General features: G+C 44.2%; 1 protein-coding gene across 1 annotated transcript in view; it reads right to left on the reverse strand.

The window, feature by feature from the left end:
- Positions 1-20216, reverse strand: part of FREM2 (FRAS1 related extracellular matrix 2) — a gene marked incomplete at its 5' end in the record, with an annotated part of 139680 nt that overhangs the window by 32275 nt on the left and 87189 nt on the right. The window contains 3 exons of the mRNA XM_080929574.1: positions 342-539; positions 2410-2619; positions 4464-4613. Coding sequence (XP_080785700.1) covers positions 342-539; positions 2410-2619; positions 4464-4613 — 558 coding nt within the window. The remainder of the gene's footprint in view (positions 1-341; positions 540-2409; positions 2620-4463; positions 4614-20216) is intronic.

Here is a 20216-nt window from a genome sequence, read left to right on the forward strand (position 1 = left end):
TTATGTTGCAAGCTCTTTGGAAAATCGGGACATTTGATTTTACTGTATTTTCTGGACTACAATCTGGCAGTGTATATTTGGTGCCCTTAAATTATGTATAGAAAATTCAAGGGCTTAAGACACTGTATCCATAAACCTAATGACCTGGGTTCAATCCTTCAGATATACAAGGAAGAAGGGAGAGAAATCCCAACTCCACAGATTTATTTTCTGACTTCAAGTATCAGCTCTGGTATGCACATGCCCTTCCCCCATGCGCGCACGTGCTCGCACGTACACACACACACACACACACACTAAACACGATGAAAGGTCTAAAACATTTTCAAGCTTGCACATACCAGGGAGGAATGTGACAATGGAAACGTCGGTATTTGGGCGTTCTTCAAAGTCCATCATCACCTGCGCAGACCCCTGCCTTGTGTAGCATCTCACAGAAGACCTGTGCCGGATGTCACCACTCCTGTGGATCACTGCAGCTACACGCCCGTCACGTTCACTGCAAGTGTACACTCTTTCTTTGAATTGCATTTTAGGCACTGTTGGGGGGAGGGAAATAAACTCATGGATCCAAATGAACAGAAACATCCTTTGACACAAAACATTTCAGAAGATACAGTCTGATGTAGAGAATAAATAATGGATATAAATAAATGTATAAGAATAAATGGTATACAATATAAATGTTATAATATAATATATAATATAAATAACATAATATAGATAAATGTATATAAATAAATAATGTAGACGATGAATGAGAACAGTAGTACCTCGCTCCCAGTTACTTGCCAACCTTTTGACCTCAAGAGACCACTGTAAAATCTTTATTTCCTTGTCGTTGTGATGGTCACTGTCCTTTTTTGTGGCATGAGCGGTACAGCAAGAGTTTAAAAAGCAGATAAAGCCAGAGGCCTCCAGATGCTCACGTCACGTGCTTTCAGATGTTCTCCATACGAAAAACACTAAGTATTGTACACATCATTACCTTCGATGCAGGAATGGTAGGGAAAGTGGGCGAGTGTGTGCTTGGGTTAGTTTTAGGTGACACTGAAGCTAAGCAGGTCATACACAGGTCTCATTGACAACAGGTTCCTTTCTTCTAATCACCCTTGGAAGCATCATGGTAGAAAGGCCCTGATTCCTGTTGTCAGTGATGGTGTTTAGAGAGACCTGCTACAAACAACTTTTATGTAGCATTTTCCCCCAAGACAGACCACTGCCTTGAAGGGAAGCTCATTAGGATAATGGATGTTAGAACGGAGATGAACAAGAGGATGTTCTGCGTGGAGGTGAAACGCCGCATCATACAAGGAAGCTTCTTAAGTTCTGGGAGTCAACAACTCAAAGGCTCCAGGAAGTCCCTGAAACGTACCAGATTCACTGCCCTGCACCCCATACACACACTTCCCAATTACAGAGAAGCAGTAGAGACACTCCCAGAGAAGTTGAGCTGCCTAGAAAAAGCAGAGACCAAGCATGCCATCTAGAAGAGACACTTTCCTACCACTTTTGAAAGTGCTACTTTGAATCGGACTGTCCTACCATGACCTCTCCAATCCTTTGAGCTGCCTGCAGGCTATGCAGTGTGCTCTAGGTTCCCAGCTTTTCTGAGCTGTCATCCATGCTAGGGTGGCCTGGGGAGATGCTGTCTTTGAGACATTTCTGCTCCTGTAAGTGACTCCGGTGAAAACTACTTATAGATAGGTTCAACCAGTTGGGCACTGGTGGTGTCCTTACTTTGGTCTCCTTAGGAATAGTGTCACACAACAGTGTACTTGACGTTGATTAGAGAAATATGAGGTGTGGCTGGGTGACAGAAATGGCAGACCATGGATGCTCAAAGGTTCAGGAAGCATCACACAGCTCTACCCATGTGGTGAAGAAAGTTTGAGCCATTCAAGACACCAGTGATAATACCACGCTGTTCTTTAAAATATAAGGTTAGTTTTTAAAGACTGTCTAATTCTATCAAAATGAGCAGGAGTAGAAAAGACACGGGTATTTGTAGAGAGTGAATGGTGTCTCCCATACCAACATCTTACATGTTGAAATCATACCCTGAGTGCCCGCGAATAGGCAGGTAAAGGAGATAAAATGTCCTTAGGATGGGCTCCAGCCCAGGGTTTCAAAGGGAGATGTGGTCATGTAGAATCTGAGGAGGTAGATGATGTGAAGAGGTTCAGGGACAAGATGGCCACTTATGAGTGAGAGGCCTGTGCCGTCTTTTCACTGTGGCTTCAGAAGGAACCAGCTCCGCTGCCTCTCAGGCCTCTCACTAACAGTGTGGACAGCACTGTCCCAGCCCCTGCAATGTCATCCCTAGTAAATGCCCACGGCTGTGCTATACAGCTTATCACCCTCCTACCATTTAATACACTTATAACTGTAAAGTTTAACGTCACTCACAGTCTGAGGCAGAGTCATTTATGGACACGGTGGCCTTGCTGGGCTCGCCAAGGGCAGCGTTCATAGGCATGCGAAGTACCAATTCAAACTTCTCGATTCCCTCCAGCATTGGCTGTCCCAGGTCATCCAGAATGATGATGCGAACAGTCTGCATGTTGACGCCAGGGACAAAATCTAAGTGGCGACTGATTCCCACATAATCTGTTCCAGCTAAAACCGTAATGCATCCATTATTTATATAGGATTGAAATGAAGAAAGAAATGACATAGATGAATGTATAATGTTGTAGAAATAGAGCACAGCAAATCCTACAGAGAAGTGTAATTAACAAGATAGAAAAGACTGGTTTTTGCATAGTTATTGGTTTGGTGAATCTAAGCTGGAGTTCTAAACCTTATGTCCAACGGCTTTTCATCATATATACTTCCTCTTCCTTCTTTATTAAAGTCCTTTAATAACCAGTTATAAATTAATCAATATCAATCAAATGCATGGTAAAAATTATACATAAAGTAGATACCTTTAAGTTTTGTTGATACCCATTAATGTCGATCTATCTGTTTCTGCAGTGACTATTTTACTGAGCCATATACCGGCAAAAGTTAGAACTCAACACATTTTCTCTGTCACTCACACTCCAGACAGTGAGAGTCACTTTCATTTTTTACCTATTTTGTCTTTCAACGTGCAACTGTGAGTGTGTCTTTGGTTCATTAAGACAAAGTTTCTATTTCTTACAGTTGGAGGTATAACTCAATGAGAGTTGTGTGCTGGGCACACGCAAAGCCCCGAATTCAGTCTCCAGCATCCGAAACTCCAAACACAAAACAAATGGACACACAAAAGCATTCCCTTGTTTTCTTTTGCACTTTAGTTTCCTTTGTTATTTTTTAATGCACACCTTCAATTCTGATTTAAATTTCATTCTTAAGAATGAATAATCTGCCTGGTGTAGTGGCATAAACCTTCCATAGAGCATTTGGAAGGCAGAGGAAGGCAGATCTTTGTGAGTTTGAAACCAGCCTGGTCTACATAGCAAGTTCCAGGACGGCCAGAAACATGTATGGCCTTGTCTCATAAAAAGAAAAAAAAAAAAAAGAAAAAAAAAAAGAATAATCTTAGGGCTTGGCCTGGCCACATATGTCTTTAATCCCAGCACCCAGGAAGCAAAGACAGGCAGATCTTTGTAAGTTCAAGGTCAGCCTCATCCACATAACAAGTTCAAGATTAACCTAGGCTATGTAGTAAGCTCCAGGCTAACCAGGGCTATACAGTGAGATTATATAAAAATTTAAAAAATAAAAATGAAAGGAAAAAAGGGGAAAGAAGAAAGAAAAAGAAATAATTGTCTAAACAAATATGAACAGACACGTGTAGCCTGCAAGGCACAATGGTGGTTCATTTTATTAAGAAAGTTAGGACGTCTGGATGACTTTTAAAATGGAACAGCTCTTGCCTGTTCTGTATGGTGATAAATAGCCCGTATGATGTATGTGTGTCCTATGTCACACTTTAGTCACACAGGATGAGCGCGTATATATAAGAGAAATCATACTGTCAGTCAGTTAAAACAGGAAAAGAGGAATTTAAGCTCCATGTCTGCCCTTAGGTGTATGTGTCACCAGAGCTTCAGAGCCGCGGATAAGAAGCAGGGCTCTCCCAGCCAGGACAATATATATGCCACTGTGTAAAGGACAACCTGCTCAGTGTGACGTACTTTCAGGGATACTTGTTAAAATGAGGATGTGGCCTGACGATGCCCTCCTGGGAAAGACTTGAATGCCCTTCCATTCCGTGAAGATGCCAGGCGTGACCACTCCCTGTATGTCAGACCCATTGACCATGTTATTTTTCTGAGCTGACAACCACGCCACGCAAACGTGGGTACCACAATTTAGCCTCTGAATCTTCAGTTACAATCCGAACTTTGTTTCATGGTTTTGAAATTTCTTTCCTTACAACAGTAGATCCATTAGGAACGTTTCATTCAGGGGAGGTGTTCAGTAGCTGCAGAACAACACAAAAGGCTGACTGGATGTAAGAGACTGCTCACCATCGGCGGAGGGAGGTTCTGTTTTCCGGGACCTCACTGTGATACTAGAAGGCTTTGAGAGGTCGGTCCCCGTCCTCCACACTTGCACCTCCACGTAGCCTGCACTCTCATCCACGGAGTACTGGGTGTCCCCAAAGTAGAAGACAGGCTCTGTTAACAGGGACACAGAAACCATTACTATTATTTCTGTCTCTTTCATAAGCTACCCCTGAGATAACTCACATGACATGTTTGCCTTTCATATATGTAAATATCTATGTAGTTGTGATTGATGGTGCCAGACACCGAACCAGGGCCGTGGGCTTGCCAACTGAGTTACAACCATAAAGCTATCCGTAGATTATAACAGCTTTTAGGTGCCCTTTGAAGCTTAGCCATAAAAAACACAACCAAATGAAACACATGCGCGTAACACTTTTTGTTGTTTCTCAAAGTGTTGCGTGAGTATCCATCCTATGATTCCTCACCTAAGACCCAACCATGAGTCAGAGAGATGTGCCTCATGCTTTCTTCCAGATTTAAACTCCCAGTATTTGAGTCTGTTCTTAACTAGAGGGCCCAGAATCTATAAACTAGACTAGTAAAAAAAACCAATGTCCCCAAGGCTTTAGGGAGACCAGGGCTGGATGCTGGTTACTTGTAGGGCTTTGGGTATTCTTTATACAAGCTGAGGTTTCACTGAATAAATAACCTCATTCTAAGAGGTTAGTGTTTGTCATGAATGTGAATACTACTTGGGCGCCACGGTCCCTGCTTCAGAAACTCTATTTTCTCCTGCATTGGTGATGAGTCTGCAACTGCCTCCTCTCCAATTGTCTCTACGATCCGCCCTTGACTCTTGATACAGCTGCAGAGGTCTGAAGGGCATCAGATGACAAGGGAAAACAGATGGATTGTGGGACTGCTTTTAAAAATACTTGTTTTTGAAATACAGATAGCTTCACAGAAGACGGAATAAAGTTTCCTTACCGAGAGCTTATCCTATAAAGCAAAGGTAAATCCTCGAGTGAGCATGTGGAGAGAGTCTACATTTTTGTCTTTAGTTCTGTAAGTTTCAAGAGGAGTTTGTCTAAAACACACAGCGGACATGGCTTCTTAGAATCATCAAAGCTATTTAATGTTAAATTTAGTGCTAAATCTCAGAGAATTAGATCAAACTCCCCCAACACCAAAAGTGAATCTTATAGTTTATGTGAGATCTTATGGGTTCTCTAAACAGCTCAGAAAACCCCAGGGTGTGGCTGGGTGTGTGTGGTGGGCTCAGTGAGAGACTTGCCTAACATGTATGAAACCCTGGATCCCTTTCCCAGCACGTGTAATAAAACAAAGCCACAGGGAAAGCCAAAGACAAATCTTCCTTCACCGCTGTATCTGCAAATTAATTACATTTACTAAGAAGTATAAAACAACTATATGTTTCTTCCTTCATCTGACAGGCATATTTAGAAGCATCTAGCTCCCCTGGCCTCTTAAATCATACGAAACCAATCTTGGAAGCATTTGCCTGTGTTCATTCAGAGATGATAAATTCACTCACAGCAGAGTTTGCCTCCCCTATCCTTTCAACTTGGACTCGAGGTGTGCTTATAGAAGAAGGTGTTATCTTATAACCCCCAGGCACGCAGATCTGGAGGACAAACTAACACATTCCTTACATGTCTCTCCTCTAAGGAGGGGCGAAAGTGAAGGCTGAGAAGACAGAAAATGACTTTTCGGGGCAGTTGGCTGAACCAGGGGCAGCAGCTTCTCCTTAGAAGGCTTTCACAATCATCACGAAGGCACTGGACACGTGCCTCCAACAAGTGACTGTTTTAAGTCTCTATGTTTCTGGTATCAAACGGGTTAGGTTTCTAAGCAAATGCTGTGGAATGTAGTGATGTTGTCTCCCATCTTTTTAGCCCTTACGGATGCACATTAATTAAAAATACAGCTGAAAAAAAAACCCATTAAAGTGCAATCATAAAAGACCAAGGGGGCTGCATGCTGGGGGTGGGGTGGGTGGGTGAGGGGATAGGAGGGAGCTGCATGCTGGGGGTGGTGTGGGTGGGTGAGGGGATAGGAGGGGGCTGCATGCTGAGGGTGGTGTGGGTGGGTGAAGGGATAGGAATGGGAAGGGTGGGTAGAACAGTGGTTTACATGTACATTCACGGATGTCCTATTAACCATAACGTAAGGCTTATAGGCACCTTATAGCTTAACGTGTAGCTCACAAATGAAAATGGCGAGAAAGAGGCAGGGGTGGGGGGCGGTTAGCATAATGACTGAGCTGCAAATAATGATGCAGAAAGAATCAGCATATGCCGAGCACGTGGAGCTGGATGGGGAATAGAGACGGGGATTACAAATCCCCCCATTCTAAGAAGTAGCCAGCAGGGATTAGGAAACGTAAGACATGACGTCTCTAAAACGAAGCTGTCCCATGGTCAGCTGAGTTAGGTGTCTAACTTCCATCCCCAAGGGTGACAGTTAACATTTGGGTGACCTCAACACAGTGCTTTCTACAACATAAAAGGCAAACGGCAGCGATTAAAATGAAAATAACCCCACAATGTACCTGGCAAGGTGCTTATTTAACTCATCAAAAGAAACAGAGGAGGTGTTGGCATCTGTGTCTTCTTAGTAAAGATGAATGGGAACTAGGATGCTGGTGATTACATTTAAATTTCTCATTTTCTCCTAAAAGTTCTAAAATTTGGATGGATTTATGCATGTTACTACTGGATCGAACTCGTAGGTGTATAAATGAGTTACAGATGCTGCAGGGAGCGGCAGACATTATGCAGAACATGCTAGGATGACCCCAGACCTTTAAAAAATCTATGTGTATGAGCGTCTTGCCTGCATTTATATCTATGCAGCACTAGCATGCCTGGTGCACGCGGAGGCCAGAGAGGGCACTGGATCCCCTGGAACTGGAGTTTCAGATGGGTGTCAGCTGCCATGTGGATGCTGGGAACCGAACCCAGGTCTTCTTGAAAAGAAGCCTGTGCTCTTAACCTCTCTCCAGTCCCGTGCTTGGGCCATTTTAATGTACATTACAATCAAAAGGAGGAAACGAATGAATGGGTGAAGCCATCGAGGAGGCGAAGACACCTATGCGGAATCCAAGACAACTGCTCTGTCTGTGCTGACAAATGGTTGTTATAAGGGAGACTTTTGCCAAGTGTGATAGTTTGGATAGGTATGGCTCTGATAGACTAGTGTTTTAATGCTCGGGATTCAGGGACCGGGTGGCACTATTTCAGAAAGATTAGGAGGCATATCCTTGTTGGAGGAAGCGTATCACCGTGGGCAAGCTCTGGGGTTTTGTAAGTCCAAGCCCAGTCCCGTGGCTCTCTCTTCCTGCTGTCTATTGTAGAACCCACTTTAGCCCATGTTGGCTAACATGCTGCCTCACTCCCTGTCGCGACAGCAATGAACTAAACCCCTGAAACTGGAAGCAAGCCCCAGTTAAATGTTTTCCTTCATGAGAGTTTCTGTGGTCATGGTGTCTGTTTTAGTCAGGGTTTTATTGCTGTGAAGAGATACCATGGCCGCAATCACTTTTATAAGGGAAAACATTTAATTTGGGCTGGCTTACGGTCTCAGAGGTTTAGTCCATTACCATCATGGTGAGAAGCTTGGTGGTATGCAGGCGGACATGGTGCTGGAGAGGGAGTTGAGAGTTCTGTATCTTGAGTGGAAAACAGTAGGAAGAAAACTGTCTGAGTCCTCAAAGCCCACTGTTACAGTAATATACTTCCTCCAGCAAGGCCACACCTCCTAATAGTGCCAACCAAGCATTCAAACATGAGTCTGTAGAGGGCAGACCTATTTAAGCCACCACAATGTCTCCTTCCAACAACAGCGCATTGACAAAGACAGTGAGCCTCTCTAGTGAGCTTTTCTTGCCCTACCCTTCCTTAGGCACTAAAAAAAAAAAAAAAAAAAAAAAAAAAGAGAGAGAGAGAGAGAGAGAGAGAGACAATACTAACCAAAGACCTTTGTAAATCTGTCACATATTCACATTAGAATTCAGAGCAAAATAGACACAGCCCGCGCAGTTCCCTAATCCAGCACCGGTCTTAAATTGCAATTGTGCCTACAGACTTACATAGGAAACAGGCTTGACTGCTAAGCAGAAGAAGAATGATCAAATAAAACCATGCTGCCTGCAGCCCTCACCAGGCATTACTGAAAACATTCCTCAGCACTTCATCCCTCTCTGACAACAGCAGTTCAGACCACATGTTTAGTCTCTCTGCACAGGACAGATAAGTCATATCTAAATCATGGGAGGGCCTCACCATGAGGGAGGTTTTCAAAAGGTGCACCAAGAATGTGTGAAATTCCTAAAGGAACATAGGATCTCACCTCATCCTTGGTAGAGCACTTTAAACTCAAGGGCAGAGGTTAGGCATTCATGATAGACTTATCCTAGCTCACGAAGAATGAGTCAGACTTGCAAATAGACACTTTCACTTCATGGAGGACAGGTTGTACCATATCTGCTTTGTTAACATGGAAGTGGAGGGAAAGGCTTGGCAGTGCTACATGGCTCACACACGTGCAACAAAGACCAAGGTAAGTAATTCAAGGTCTATTCCCAGGAGGACAAAGGGAGCTTTGCATCTACTTATGTATCTATCTATGTATCTACCTATGTATTTATATATTTACACATTTATTTATGTATCTATCTTCCTATCTAAGTATCTACCTATCTACCTATCCCTCCCTCCCTCCCTCTCTCCCTCCTCCTACCTGGTGTCTGGATTGGTGTTTACAATTTCACTGTGTCTCCTGAGATGAAAGAAGTAATTGCTACCTGGAGCCAAGTTTTATTTACTCATGCATGCACAAAGGCCATTAGTCAAGTAAGCTCTGTAGCTCTAACATGTTTGATTAAAACTGAATGGAATAGAAGCCTGTACGCCGTCTTTGAGCAAAGCTTCAATGCTGTGTTTGGGTTTAGTGTTGAAAATAATACAAGGGACTTGCCTGTGACCCAGAGATCCCTTTGGAAGCTTTGATGCGGTCCTGGTTTGCTTTCTAGTGCTGTAATAAGCACAGGTGACTTGGGGAGAAAAGGCATTATTCGGCTTACAGTCCGGTCACTTAGGGAAGTCAGGGTGAGAACTCAAGCAGGATCCAAAGAGGAAGGCTGCCTACTGGCTTGTTCATCTACCTTTTTCAAGTACCCCAGGCTTCTGCCTCCAGGGATGTGAGCGCCCACAGTGCACTGGACCTCCCACATCAATCAACAATCAAGAAAATGTCCCACAGACAAGGCCATGGGTCAACTAATGGCAGCATTTCTTTAGCTGAGACTCTCTGTTTAGGTTTGTGTAAATCTGAAAAAGACTAACCAGCAGGCCAAGTACTGAGTACCCACAAACCAGTTCCTACAGGCATATCGAGGTCACTTTCTCTCAGGGTGGAAAGGGTTAAATTCCACTCCAGTATCTTCTTTTCATTTTCAAAGTACTTCCAAAACAACTTTAGGAAAGATGACTTTAATTTGGCTTGCATTTGGAGTAAATACTTTGTGGCAGGAAGGTAGGCGTCAGGAATACGAGGTGACTAGACATATTGCTTCTACATTCACTAACAGAATGGGCAGGAAATGGGGCCAGCCTATCAAGGCCCACCCCCAGGGACACAATTTCTCTAGTCAGCCTCCATGTCTTGAAGGATCCAGCGTTCCTGGATATGAGCCTGTGGGGACAGTGCCTCCCATTCCCTGGCTTCTCTCTGGTTGACCACCTAGATCACATGATGTTTGAATTTTCCCAAGAACCATTTAAAGGGGCTCTAGACTGAACAGACAGGGTGGAAGCCTGTCACCACAGTTACCCTCTTGCTGGGAAAGTTCTCATAACCTCACTGCCCTGAGGATTGTCCCCAAACTCCTCACCATGGACTCCAAGACACTGGAACTTATGGACTCCCTCTGCCTTCTGTACCATGACTGGTCACTTTCTGCTCAGAGACTCTGCATCTGCATGTGCTGCTCCCAGACACCTTCAACCACTCTTCTCTCTTTGGGGATGATTCTGCCTTCCCTCTTGGCTCAGCCTACAGGACAGAGCTGAGCTTCCTTCCTCATGTGTCCTTTCTTGGCACTCAGCTCTATCAGTATCTGGCTATGGGTGCAGAGTAAGATCTGTAGAATGAACTGGCAACAGGTAAAGATCATTTACTGTCCACAGCACCTGAATAAGTATGTGTGCCCTGTGCTGCAGGAGCAAGAAGCACTGAGTACCAGGCAGTGGCAGTGCTTGTGCCAGAGAATGACTTAGTAGAAAGACTTAAAGTCTCCCTCATTTTAAAGACACATTCTAGTTTTGTTTTGTTTTGTTTTTTTTTTGTTTTTTCTTGGCCACAATAGCATCCCTCAGAAAGAATCAAGACAAATTAGTCCAAACTCAGGATGCTAAGATTAATGGACCCTTCCAAAGATTTCAGTTAAGAATAAGGATAGTGGAGCTGTTATCCAGAAAGATAATGCCCCCAGTCTACTGCCACTGTAGCTTCACCCCAAAACTTACCTGATCACAATCACAAAAAATTTTCACTATGTATTTGCATGAATTAAAATTTTATGAATGGATTGTGTTTGCACAGCCAAGGTACCCATGTGAGTGTAGGTGTGTGTGAGAGTGTGAGTGTGTGTGAGAGAGTATGTGTGTGTGTGAGTGTGTGTGTGTGAGAGAGTGTGTGTGTGAGTGTATGTGTGAAAGTGTGTATGTATGTGTGAATGTGTGAGTGTGAGTGTGTGAGAGAGTGTGTGTGTGAGTGTATGTGTGAAAGTGTATATGTATGTGTGAATGTGTGAGTGTGAGTGTGTGAGAGAGTGTGTGTGAGTGTATTTATGAGAGTGTGTATGTGTGTGTGAGTGTATGTGTGTGTGAGAGTGTGTTTGTCTGTGTGTGTGTGAGTGTGTGTGTATGTGAGTGTATGTGTGAGAGTGTCTGTGAGTGTATGTGTGAGAGAGTGTATGTGTATGTGAGAGAGTGTATGTGTGAGTGTGTGTGAGAGTGTGTATGTGTGTGAGTGAGTGTGTGTGTATGTGTGTGAGTGTGTGTGAGTATGTATGTTTGTGAGTGTGTATATGTATGTGTGTGTTCACGCACATGCGCATATGCACACGCATGTGTGTTTGCCATGGCATACATATAGAGACCAGAGGACATCTTTTAGGAGTCGCTTATTTCCTTCCACTGTTGAACCCTGGATCAAACTCTAGCTAGGAGCCTGTATGACAGACACTTTTACCTGCCGAGCCAACATTTAATTAATCATTTGGCTTCTTATCCCACTGTATTCTTTATGTACACTCACTAACTGCAAATTCAAATGGATGGGGTGAAATTTAGGATTTGCTAGACACTTTCTTTTACAGCAACACCTTTCCACTGCTGATCACAGGTCTGCTGGCTCCTAATAGCTTACCCTGATCAGCAAAGTCAGAATTCCCAGAAGGCAAACATTTTAAAGGGTCTCAGGTGAATAGCACGCGTGAGATTCAGGGTCAGGGTACAGGGACACAGCACTGAGCCAGGTGACAGATCCCATGGTGCAGAGCTTCTGAGAGGCTGGCTTATTGCGTAATAGTGACCAGGGAAGCTGCCTTGGAGACTGAGCTGGGTTGGGGAGCAGCAAAACAGAATTGATCAGGGAGGGAGGGGAGGGAGGGAGCGGGTATGGCTTTGGGTGTGGCTAAGAATGGGACAGTGACTGTAGAGGTGGAAGTAGAGGTTTGTAACCTTGAAAGGATCCCACGAGAACGAGAGGATGGTAAGAGCACTGTGAACTCATAGAAAGGGACAGCCCGAGAGCCGGAAGCCTATCCTAAAGCCAGCAATGGACTGACTGGATCAGCAAGGACGCTAGCCGGGCTGCATTCTCACTGTGGAGACCACCCGCCCAGTCACGAGCCACGGCCCACTGACGTCTCCAGACTTCATTGTCCCAAGGCTCCTGCTTGGTGTGTTTCTTTACAATTACTCGAGTACGACTATCTGCCAATTAACATGTTCTGCTTCCACATGTGAGCACCCCGGAGGGCAGGAGAAGCTGTACAATTAGTCTGCTTACGAGGACACAGGAAGCAGCGCTGAGATCTTTGAGGTGATAATGTAACTCAGTTCACAGTCATGAGCAGTTCACAGTCATGAGTGTAATTACTTGGGAAGACCAGTTAAAAAGTCTCGCGTCAACCTTGCACCTATTTCAAGACAAAGGCAGAAAGCAGCCACGTTTTTGAGGTGGTGAAAATTAGCTTCTTTCCAAACCCATGTATCTTTCAGTTTCTAGACCACCTCAGAGATGTGTTTAATAAAACATGGAAGCAGGGCTGGAGAGATAGCTCAGGGCTCAATCTCTGCACCTACGTCAAAGCTCTGTGCTGAAAATCACAGTATGCAGCACTGCATTTGACCTTTCACCTTTGCCGGCCACATCAAAAATCTCTAGTTCATTGTAAGTGTCTCCAGTGCTTTAAAAGGCATAACTGTCTTCCAAGGTAATTATTTTCTACCTCCTGTTGACCGAATCAAGCTGAGTCTTGGAGACGATGAGTAAGTGCTACGTAATCTTCCTAGAGCAAGCAGAAGTCAAACAAGACAGATGAATACGGGAAAATGTGAAATACTTTCCACCAAGTTGTAACTTCTTTGAATGTGTTTAAATAAGTTGAGCAATGAACACACTTAGATGTTCAAATGTTTAGAACATTCTCTTCGAGGATGCACAAGGAGAAACGGCCGTGTGAATGGGAAGAAACGATCTATGCAAAGCGAAACAAGATTATGTTCTATGTGCACTTGTGTAGTTGGGGAAATGTAGCTCTCGTTCAAGGAATGAAGGGGAGGAACAATGGACGAGCGGAGAGACGGTGCTCAGAGCTCCTGCCCCTGTGTCAGAAATCGCCAAGCAGAAGTTACACGTGAATACTTTTATGCCTGCTAACAAATGATACATTTATACGATTTCCAGTCCACAAAGAGTCTGACAGGAGGCTGATTTATTTGGGAATCCCAGCAGCTGAAGGAAGAAAGGCTACAACTAATAAAGTGTTAACCGCAACCTGAGTGAGGTCTCGGGAAAGGAGCCTGTGGCTGACACTGGAAAAATAAACAATGTCGGCCAGACACTGGCTAAGAAATGACACGTGAAACATGTCTGCTGGCAGCCGAGGATAAACATGTCCAGAATAAACAGCCCAAACCATTCCGTTTGGCTTCAGGCTCAAAAGAATGTGTTTTTCTCTTGTCATGATCCTGGCCATGCTGTTCAGGGGAGGCTGTCAACTCTGCTGCTGGCTTTCTAGTCAGCGGTAGCAATGGGAAGTGCCTTCCTCCTCCAAGCTCGGAGTGCAGGATGCTTGGGTCACTGTACAAAGCCTGACCTTAACAGAGTCACTTCTCTGGCTCTATAACACAAGGACAATCGAACTGGACCATGTGATGCCAGATCACCTGACTTATTGTCCTTTCACAGTCTTTACCCTTCTCTGGGGATCAGGACTTCTTGTGTAGGTTCTAGTTGAAGTAATTTCCTTCTAATATATATACATATAACATATAACCCGTCTATATTCCTTTTCAAAAGGCAAATTCAGAGGATAAAAATGTAGGTGTTATAACCTCAAATGTAGATAACCCATACTCAGTAGTCTCTAAAGCTAATTATTTTGTTTTTAAATATTTATTTAGTTTACATATATGAGTACACTGTAGCTGTCTTCAGACACACCAGAGGAGGGCATCAATCGGATCCCATTACAGATGGTTGTGAGCCACTGTGTGGTTGCTGGGAATTGAACTCAGGACCTCTGAAAGAGCAGTCAGTGCTCTTAGCTGCTGAGCCATCTCTCCAGTACTAAAGCTAATTCTTTGATTTGATTTATAACCATTTTCCATTAACCAATGCAGCCTACAGAGATTAAAAAAGCAAAGCTTTATGTCTCTTAAGCTGAAGCAGTCCTGAGTTTATGAACTCATGGACAGTCCTGGCAGAGCCTTGTAGGCTATGGGATTGAGAGGTAGTTCAAAGGAAAGGCGGAAAGGAACCAGGAAGCACTATAAACCTAAAAGCCACTTTAATCAGACTATTGGAGCTCAGATAAATGCAATGTTTTCCATAGGAAAAGCTAGATGCCTGTGTCATATTTCTATTACCAGAAGCTAGATTTTTTGAGGAGCGGACGAGAGTAGGTGAGGAAAAGGCTGAGGGGCGTGGGTGGAGTGGAGGGCGACCTGGGCAGAGCAGCAGTGTGGCTGAGTCCCTGGCTTTTCATGCTTACAGGTGGTACCATTAGGCATGGCTTAGTATATGGTCCTTGGTGAGAGGAGACAAAGTGAGCCGGGAACCGGGTGGCAATGGCCAGGCTCTGAGGTCCCTGACACTGGAGCCTTGTCATGGAGATACGTGGTAAGAGATAAGCTCAGTTTTGAGATGGGCAAGAGCTTGGTGACATGAGTGCTCAGAGATGAGAAGGATGGGCGAACAGACAAGTTACAGGCATGTAGGAGCCACTTGAAGCTGCCGTTGGTGTTGGACGAGCTGTTCCGATGGAGAACAATGGTGTAGAAAGATGCCCATCGGGGTGGGCAATGAGCGGAAGGAGCGCTGGTATAGAAAGATGACTATGGATTGGGGTGGGCGGAAGGAGGGCTGGTATTGTTAGATCATTCACTATGATTGAGAACACAAGAGAGAGGGGACCGCAGATGAGAGCACCTGTTTCTTTTACAAAAGATCCAGGTTTGATTCCCAACACTCACATGGTAGTGCTCAACCATCTGTAGCTCCAGTTCCAGGGGAGCTGATGCTCTCTTCTGCCAGATGCATCTGTGGTGCTCAGACATACATGGAGGCAAAACACCCATACACATGAAAATAAGTCATTTTTTAAATAAAAAAAAAATGCAGGAGGGAAACCAGGGGAGGGCAAGGATTATCTGCTACAGCGCATACAGTCTCTTTCCTGTTTTGCATTCTCCTGACGTCTTGGGGTAATGTTCCGCTCGCCCCTGTGGTACTGTGTGGTTGACTTCCCACTCTTTAAAAACAGAAAGAAAAGAAAAGATGGGTTTTCACCCACAGCTGAATTCCTAGCTCCCCCATAATTACAACACAAGAGTTTTCAGCTTTTCTTTTCCAGACAAGCCAAGGGAGAAAATGTTTTGAACAAGGTAACAATTTCCTGTCCCCAGAGAATTAATCAAGGGCTTTCTGCTAATGGCTGACTGTTGAACCAAATCCAGGGCACAGAGCTAGGAAAGTCTACCAACCTCGAAAATAACATGAAAATATGTATGAGATCAAGCTAAGCAAGAACACACATTGCATTTGCCAGGGCTCAGTGATCCCTGGAAAGTGGCCTCAGCCCTTTGTCCCTCACTTAACCACGTTGGGTAGCCTAGATGGTCCCTTGGCCTGCCAAGATGGAGACCACGCAGGTGCAGAGCAGACCTTGGCATTTCTCCCCTTTCTGTCTCTCATCTCCAGGGTCATCTTTCAGCACTGGGGCTGTGGGAAACCTGTGGCTTTTCACGTTTACTGATTTATTTGTTTTGGGGGTTTTCCTGGGAGGGAACAGTGAAAATCACTTTTCTCAATGAGGTCAAGTCTTATGAAAATAAAAGGCGACCCCCCAGAAGCCCCTTGTTGGCCTTCTGACCAAACAGCTTCATTTTGTAGCACATTTGGGGTGGGGAGGCAGTGGAACCAAATGTTTGTGGAACACCCTCAGGGAAGTGGAAACAGATCTTTTTCACCCCTATAAGGGGAAGGGCGTACCCTGCCCCCGTCCCCAGGCCTAAAATTTCACTTGAAAAGCATTCTCATAAAGGGCTAGCAACTATTTTCTTTCTTTCTTTCTTTCTTTCTTTCTTTCTTTCTTTCTTTCTTTCTTTCTCGCTCTCTCCGTCTCTCTCCGTCTGTCTCTGTCTCTGTCTCTGTCTCTCTCTCTCTCTCTCTGTATTTGGGGACCACTGTCTTCACAAAAGAAAGACTGTCAAAGCCCAAGGCTCACACGGCAAGGCCCATCTACTTGCCAGCTCTCAGTTTGAGTGTCTCCTTTGAAGTTTTTGTTGTTGTTGTTGTTTTTGTATGGAGGAAGGGTTGGCGATGCTCTTCCTGGAGGTCAGGAACAAGTTTCAAGACCTTCAGAAAGCTTCCTGTGGTAAGCCTGCCCTTACCATTTGCCAGGCTGCATGGGTGCCTCTAGCTTCCTGTTCGAATTCTTCTAGAAAGGGCTGGTCTATGTTCAGCACTGTTTTCAGCACCTTGGAGCTTATACTTAAAAAGGGCTGAATAGGGAAACGTGCCAAGGAATGCATAGCAACCTCTTAGTCTTTGTCTTCTTCCACAGTATCTCCAACAACACAGCACTTAGCAAATATCTAAGGAAAGCAAGGTATGAGTTCGCTCACCGCTAGGCATCGTAGGAAGGTGTAGGATATCTGGTGGGTTCTCTAGACTGAAGGTTCCTTCCTCATACCCACAGGATGACTTACAACTGTGTGTAACTTCTGTCTCAGGAGATCCGACACACACACACACACACACACAAAGGCAAAACACTAATACACATAAAATATAAGGAAATAACTCTTAAAAGATGAGAGATATCAAACACCAATCTGTACGTGCTCAGCAGAGAGGCAACTACTTCCGAGTCGATCTGTATATGGTGGCTTTGTGTGTGTGGAACCTGAGAATCTAGAGGGCTGACTGTATTTCAGGGACCTCTTTCTAAGAGAAAAGGTAACTATTTTTTTTAAAATTCTTTAGAAGTGTGAAAGGAAAGTTATTCATAATTTTAAGTGCTTTGGATGCCTACATGCTTAGAAATGTCCTAAAGGATGAAGGCATTTTTAGGTTTAGCAAATTTTATAATCCGTGTGTAGACTATTATTGTGGGTATTTGCGTATGATGTAGCTGTTTTTATCAGATGACACACCTGTGCTTTTTGATGTGGGATGGGTAATAATGGTTGTCAATATAGCACACCTGGAACTTCAGCTACAGAACTTACTCCATCGGACTGACTTGTAGACATGCCTGTTGGGGCAGTTTCACGATTGCAAATCAATGTGGGAGTGTCTAGCCCACCGAAGGCAATGCCATCCCTGGGCAGGTGGCCCTAGGCTGTATAAGAAAGGTACCTGAGTAAGCCAAAGTGAGTAAGATAGCAATCTATCACACATTTTCACCTTTTTTGTGCATTTTAAAGCTTTAACAATTATTTATATGTACCGGAGCCGGGGAGACTTGTGCACACAACAAGAGTGCCTAAGGGCCAATCAGATTCTGTGTGCTGGTGTCATGAATGTCTGCTACTTGCCCTGTGTAGGTCCTCTTAACCACTGAGACATCTGTCCAGTCTCTGATTGCTTTCTATTATAAAATTCTCTCAAACCCACCTGGTAGCTCAGACCTGTGTGTCACTATAGTTCTAGAGGATCTGATGCACTCTTCTGGCCTCGGTGGACACCAGGAAAGTTTTACACACACACACACACACACACTCACTCACAAATATATATATATATATAATTAGAAAATTAAATATTCCCTTAGTAGTCCTATGTTTACAAATTTTAGAGTCTGGTATTTGAAAAGCTGCTTCTGAAATTTATGTGATCTTTTAGCACTGAAATAGAACTCATCACTGTCTGAGATCTTAAGAATAGACATTCAGTGATCTGCTTCCAGGATTTTAGTAATAATAAGATGTAGGTGTTTACACTTCTGCCGTCTCCAAGATCAGTGTAGGCAGAAACCGCTCTCCTGTTTGAAGAGATGGGTATCAGGCAGACAGCATCACTGTGAAAAGCACTCAACAAACACAAAGCAAAGAATTTCTTTCTTTTTTCTTTTCCCGGAAGAATTTGAGGAGAGCCAAAGCCCAGGGCTGCAGAGACATCAGCTTCTGCTGGCTGGTTTCCCAACTGGCTGCCAAAGGCAGTGCCACTGCGTCTCTTGGAGCAACAGATGGTACTAACTCATTCTCCTAAGGATCCCAGAGCGCTTACAACTGGCAGAGAGTGAGCCAAAGTGGCTCCTCTGTGACTTGTTTGAACATCCACAACATGTCAGTTATTCTAGACTATTCAGGGGCTGGAGACAAACAAAAGAGCGTACAGCTTCATTTGGCAGACTTTAGTGCCAGGGTGCCCCAAATCCTTTGGATCCTACAGTCGGATCAGAAAGCGAATGTTTGATATATACACTCTCGGGAGAATACGAAGTGGGTTTCACATGTTAATACCATGTGTGCTGTGGTCACACTGGCTCAAAGCTCAGTGGCCATTCCCCTTGGGCAAGTTACTGAACCACAGTTAAATGATACAACAAAGGCAGGCTGGGCCTTCAAAATGTATGCCTATGATGAGAAGAAATGCAGGCACCCAGCAGGGTGTTCAGGTTAGCACTGGATATAGGTTACATATGAAACCCTGGAAAATAAAGCAGTATCCTTGTGGAGCTGAGATCAACTCCATGCCATTTACAGGCAAGTGCTTATTACCTACCCACACCCTTCCCATAAAGCCCCGAAGGGGGGGGGGAAGAAGACCGGAGTTAACACCATGCACAGCTTGTGTGCAATATCTCCACCCTGAACCTCTCCAGCAGAGCCAGTGCCTGCACACACAGGCTCTGTGAACCCAGATCACTCTGGGTAAACCGTCTGTGCATAGTTCCTGGGCTAACTTTCTTTGTGGGCAAGGAGGTCACTGTCCTGTGAGAATTACACAAAGTGCTTAGCCATTCTCATAAAAAGCTCTGGAGTCCTTTCCTTTTCTGGTAATCCTGGTGAGATGTTTTCGGGCAACTTGCAGAAGGGATCCAACTGGCTGCTTGCCAAGCCTTCATGAGTATAGTGGGGGAAAAGCGTGTCCCTGTGCTGAGCAGTGAGCTGTACCAGCAGATTCAGGAAGACCACGGGGCCTCCCAGCAGCAAGGTCTTTTGGTTGCTGAATCAAAGGTACCCCAACTGCAACAGACGCCACTTTTTCAGTCTCTGACCCTGACATATTTCCTTTATTTTAATCATTGTTCATCCTCTCTGGGGAACTTCCTCTTTACAGATCTTGAGTGAGGTCCAGTGTTAAAGACAGAGGGCTAGGAGTTGGGGACCTAGGAACACAGGTTCTCCAATGGCCAAACCTGGAGAGACTACTTCTCTAGATGCTCTTTCTCCTCTCTTCCTCTTCCTCCCCCTCTTTAGTGAATCGCTCACTCACTCAGACAAGGGAGCTTTTTCCCCTGAGAAATGGCGCTGAGGAACTTCAGGTTAGATTTTATACTTTCACTATCAAATATATATGTATGTGTATAATGTGTTTATCCAACACCAAAAATGAAAAATCCATGACAAGGTTAGAGACAATTAGCTTTCTATCCTCTTTCATAATTCATATCTTCACCTGCATCATTCCTTAATATTTAGCCTTCTTGTTCTCTTTTCTATATATACTGTACTCACAGGTGCATCTGTTTACAGATACATATATTATTGGCTGTGTTCTTCCTACAGGGGAAGTTTTCCCTTCCTACGTGGGGTTTTTTTTCTTTATGAGATTTATGATCCCAGGTGATTTTGAATGATGCTGACTTTCAAAATAACTGACACTGGATGTTTTCCGTTTTCTTTGTTTTGTTTTTGTTTTTGTTTTTTGTTTTTTTGCAAAGCCATCCAGTTTATTGAGTTGTATGGTCTTTGTGTCTGGGTTACTGTGATGTGTGATTTTTTTAAA

This window comes from Micromys minutus, assembly GCF_963924665.1.
Source record: "Micromys minutus genome assembly, chromosome: 15".
Classification (NCBI taxonomy): domain Eukaryota; kingdom Metazoa; phylum Chordata; class Mammalia; order Rodentia; family Muridae; genus Micromys; species Micromys minutus.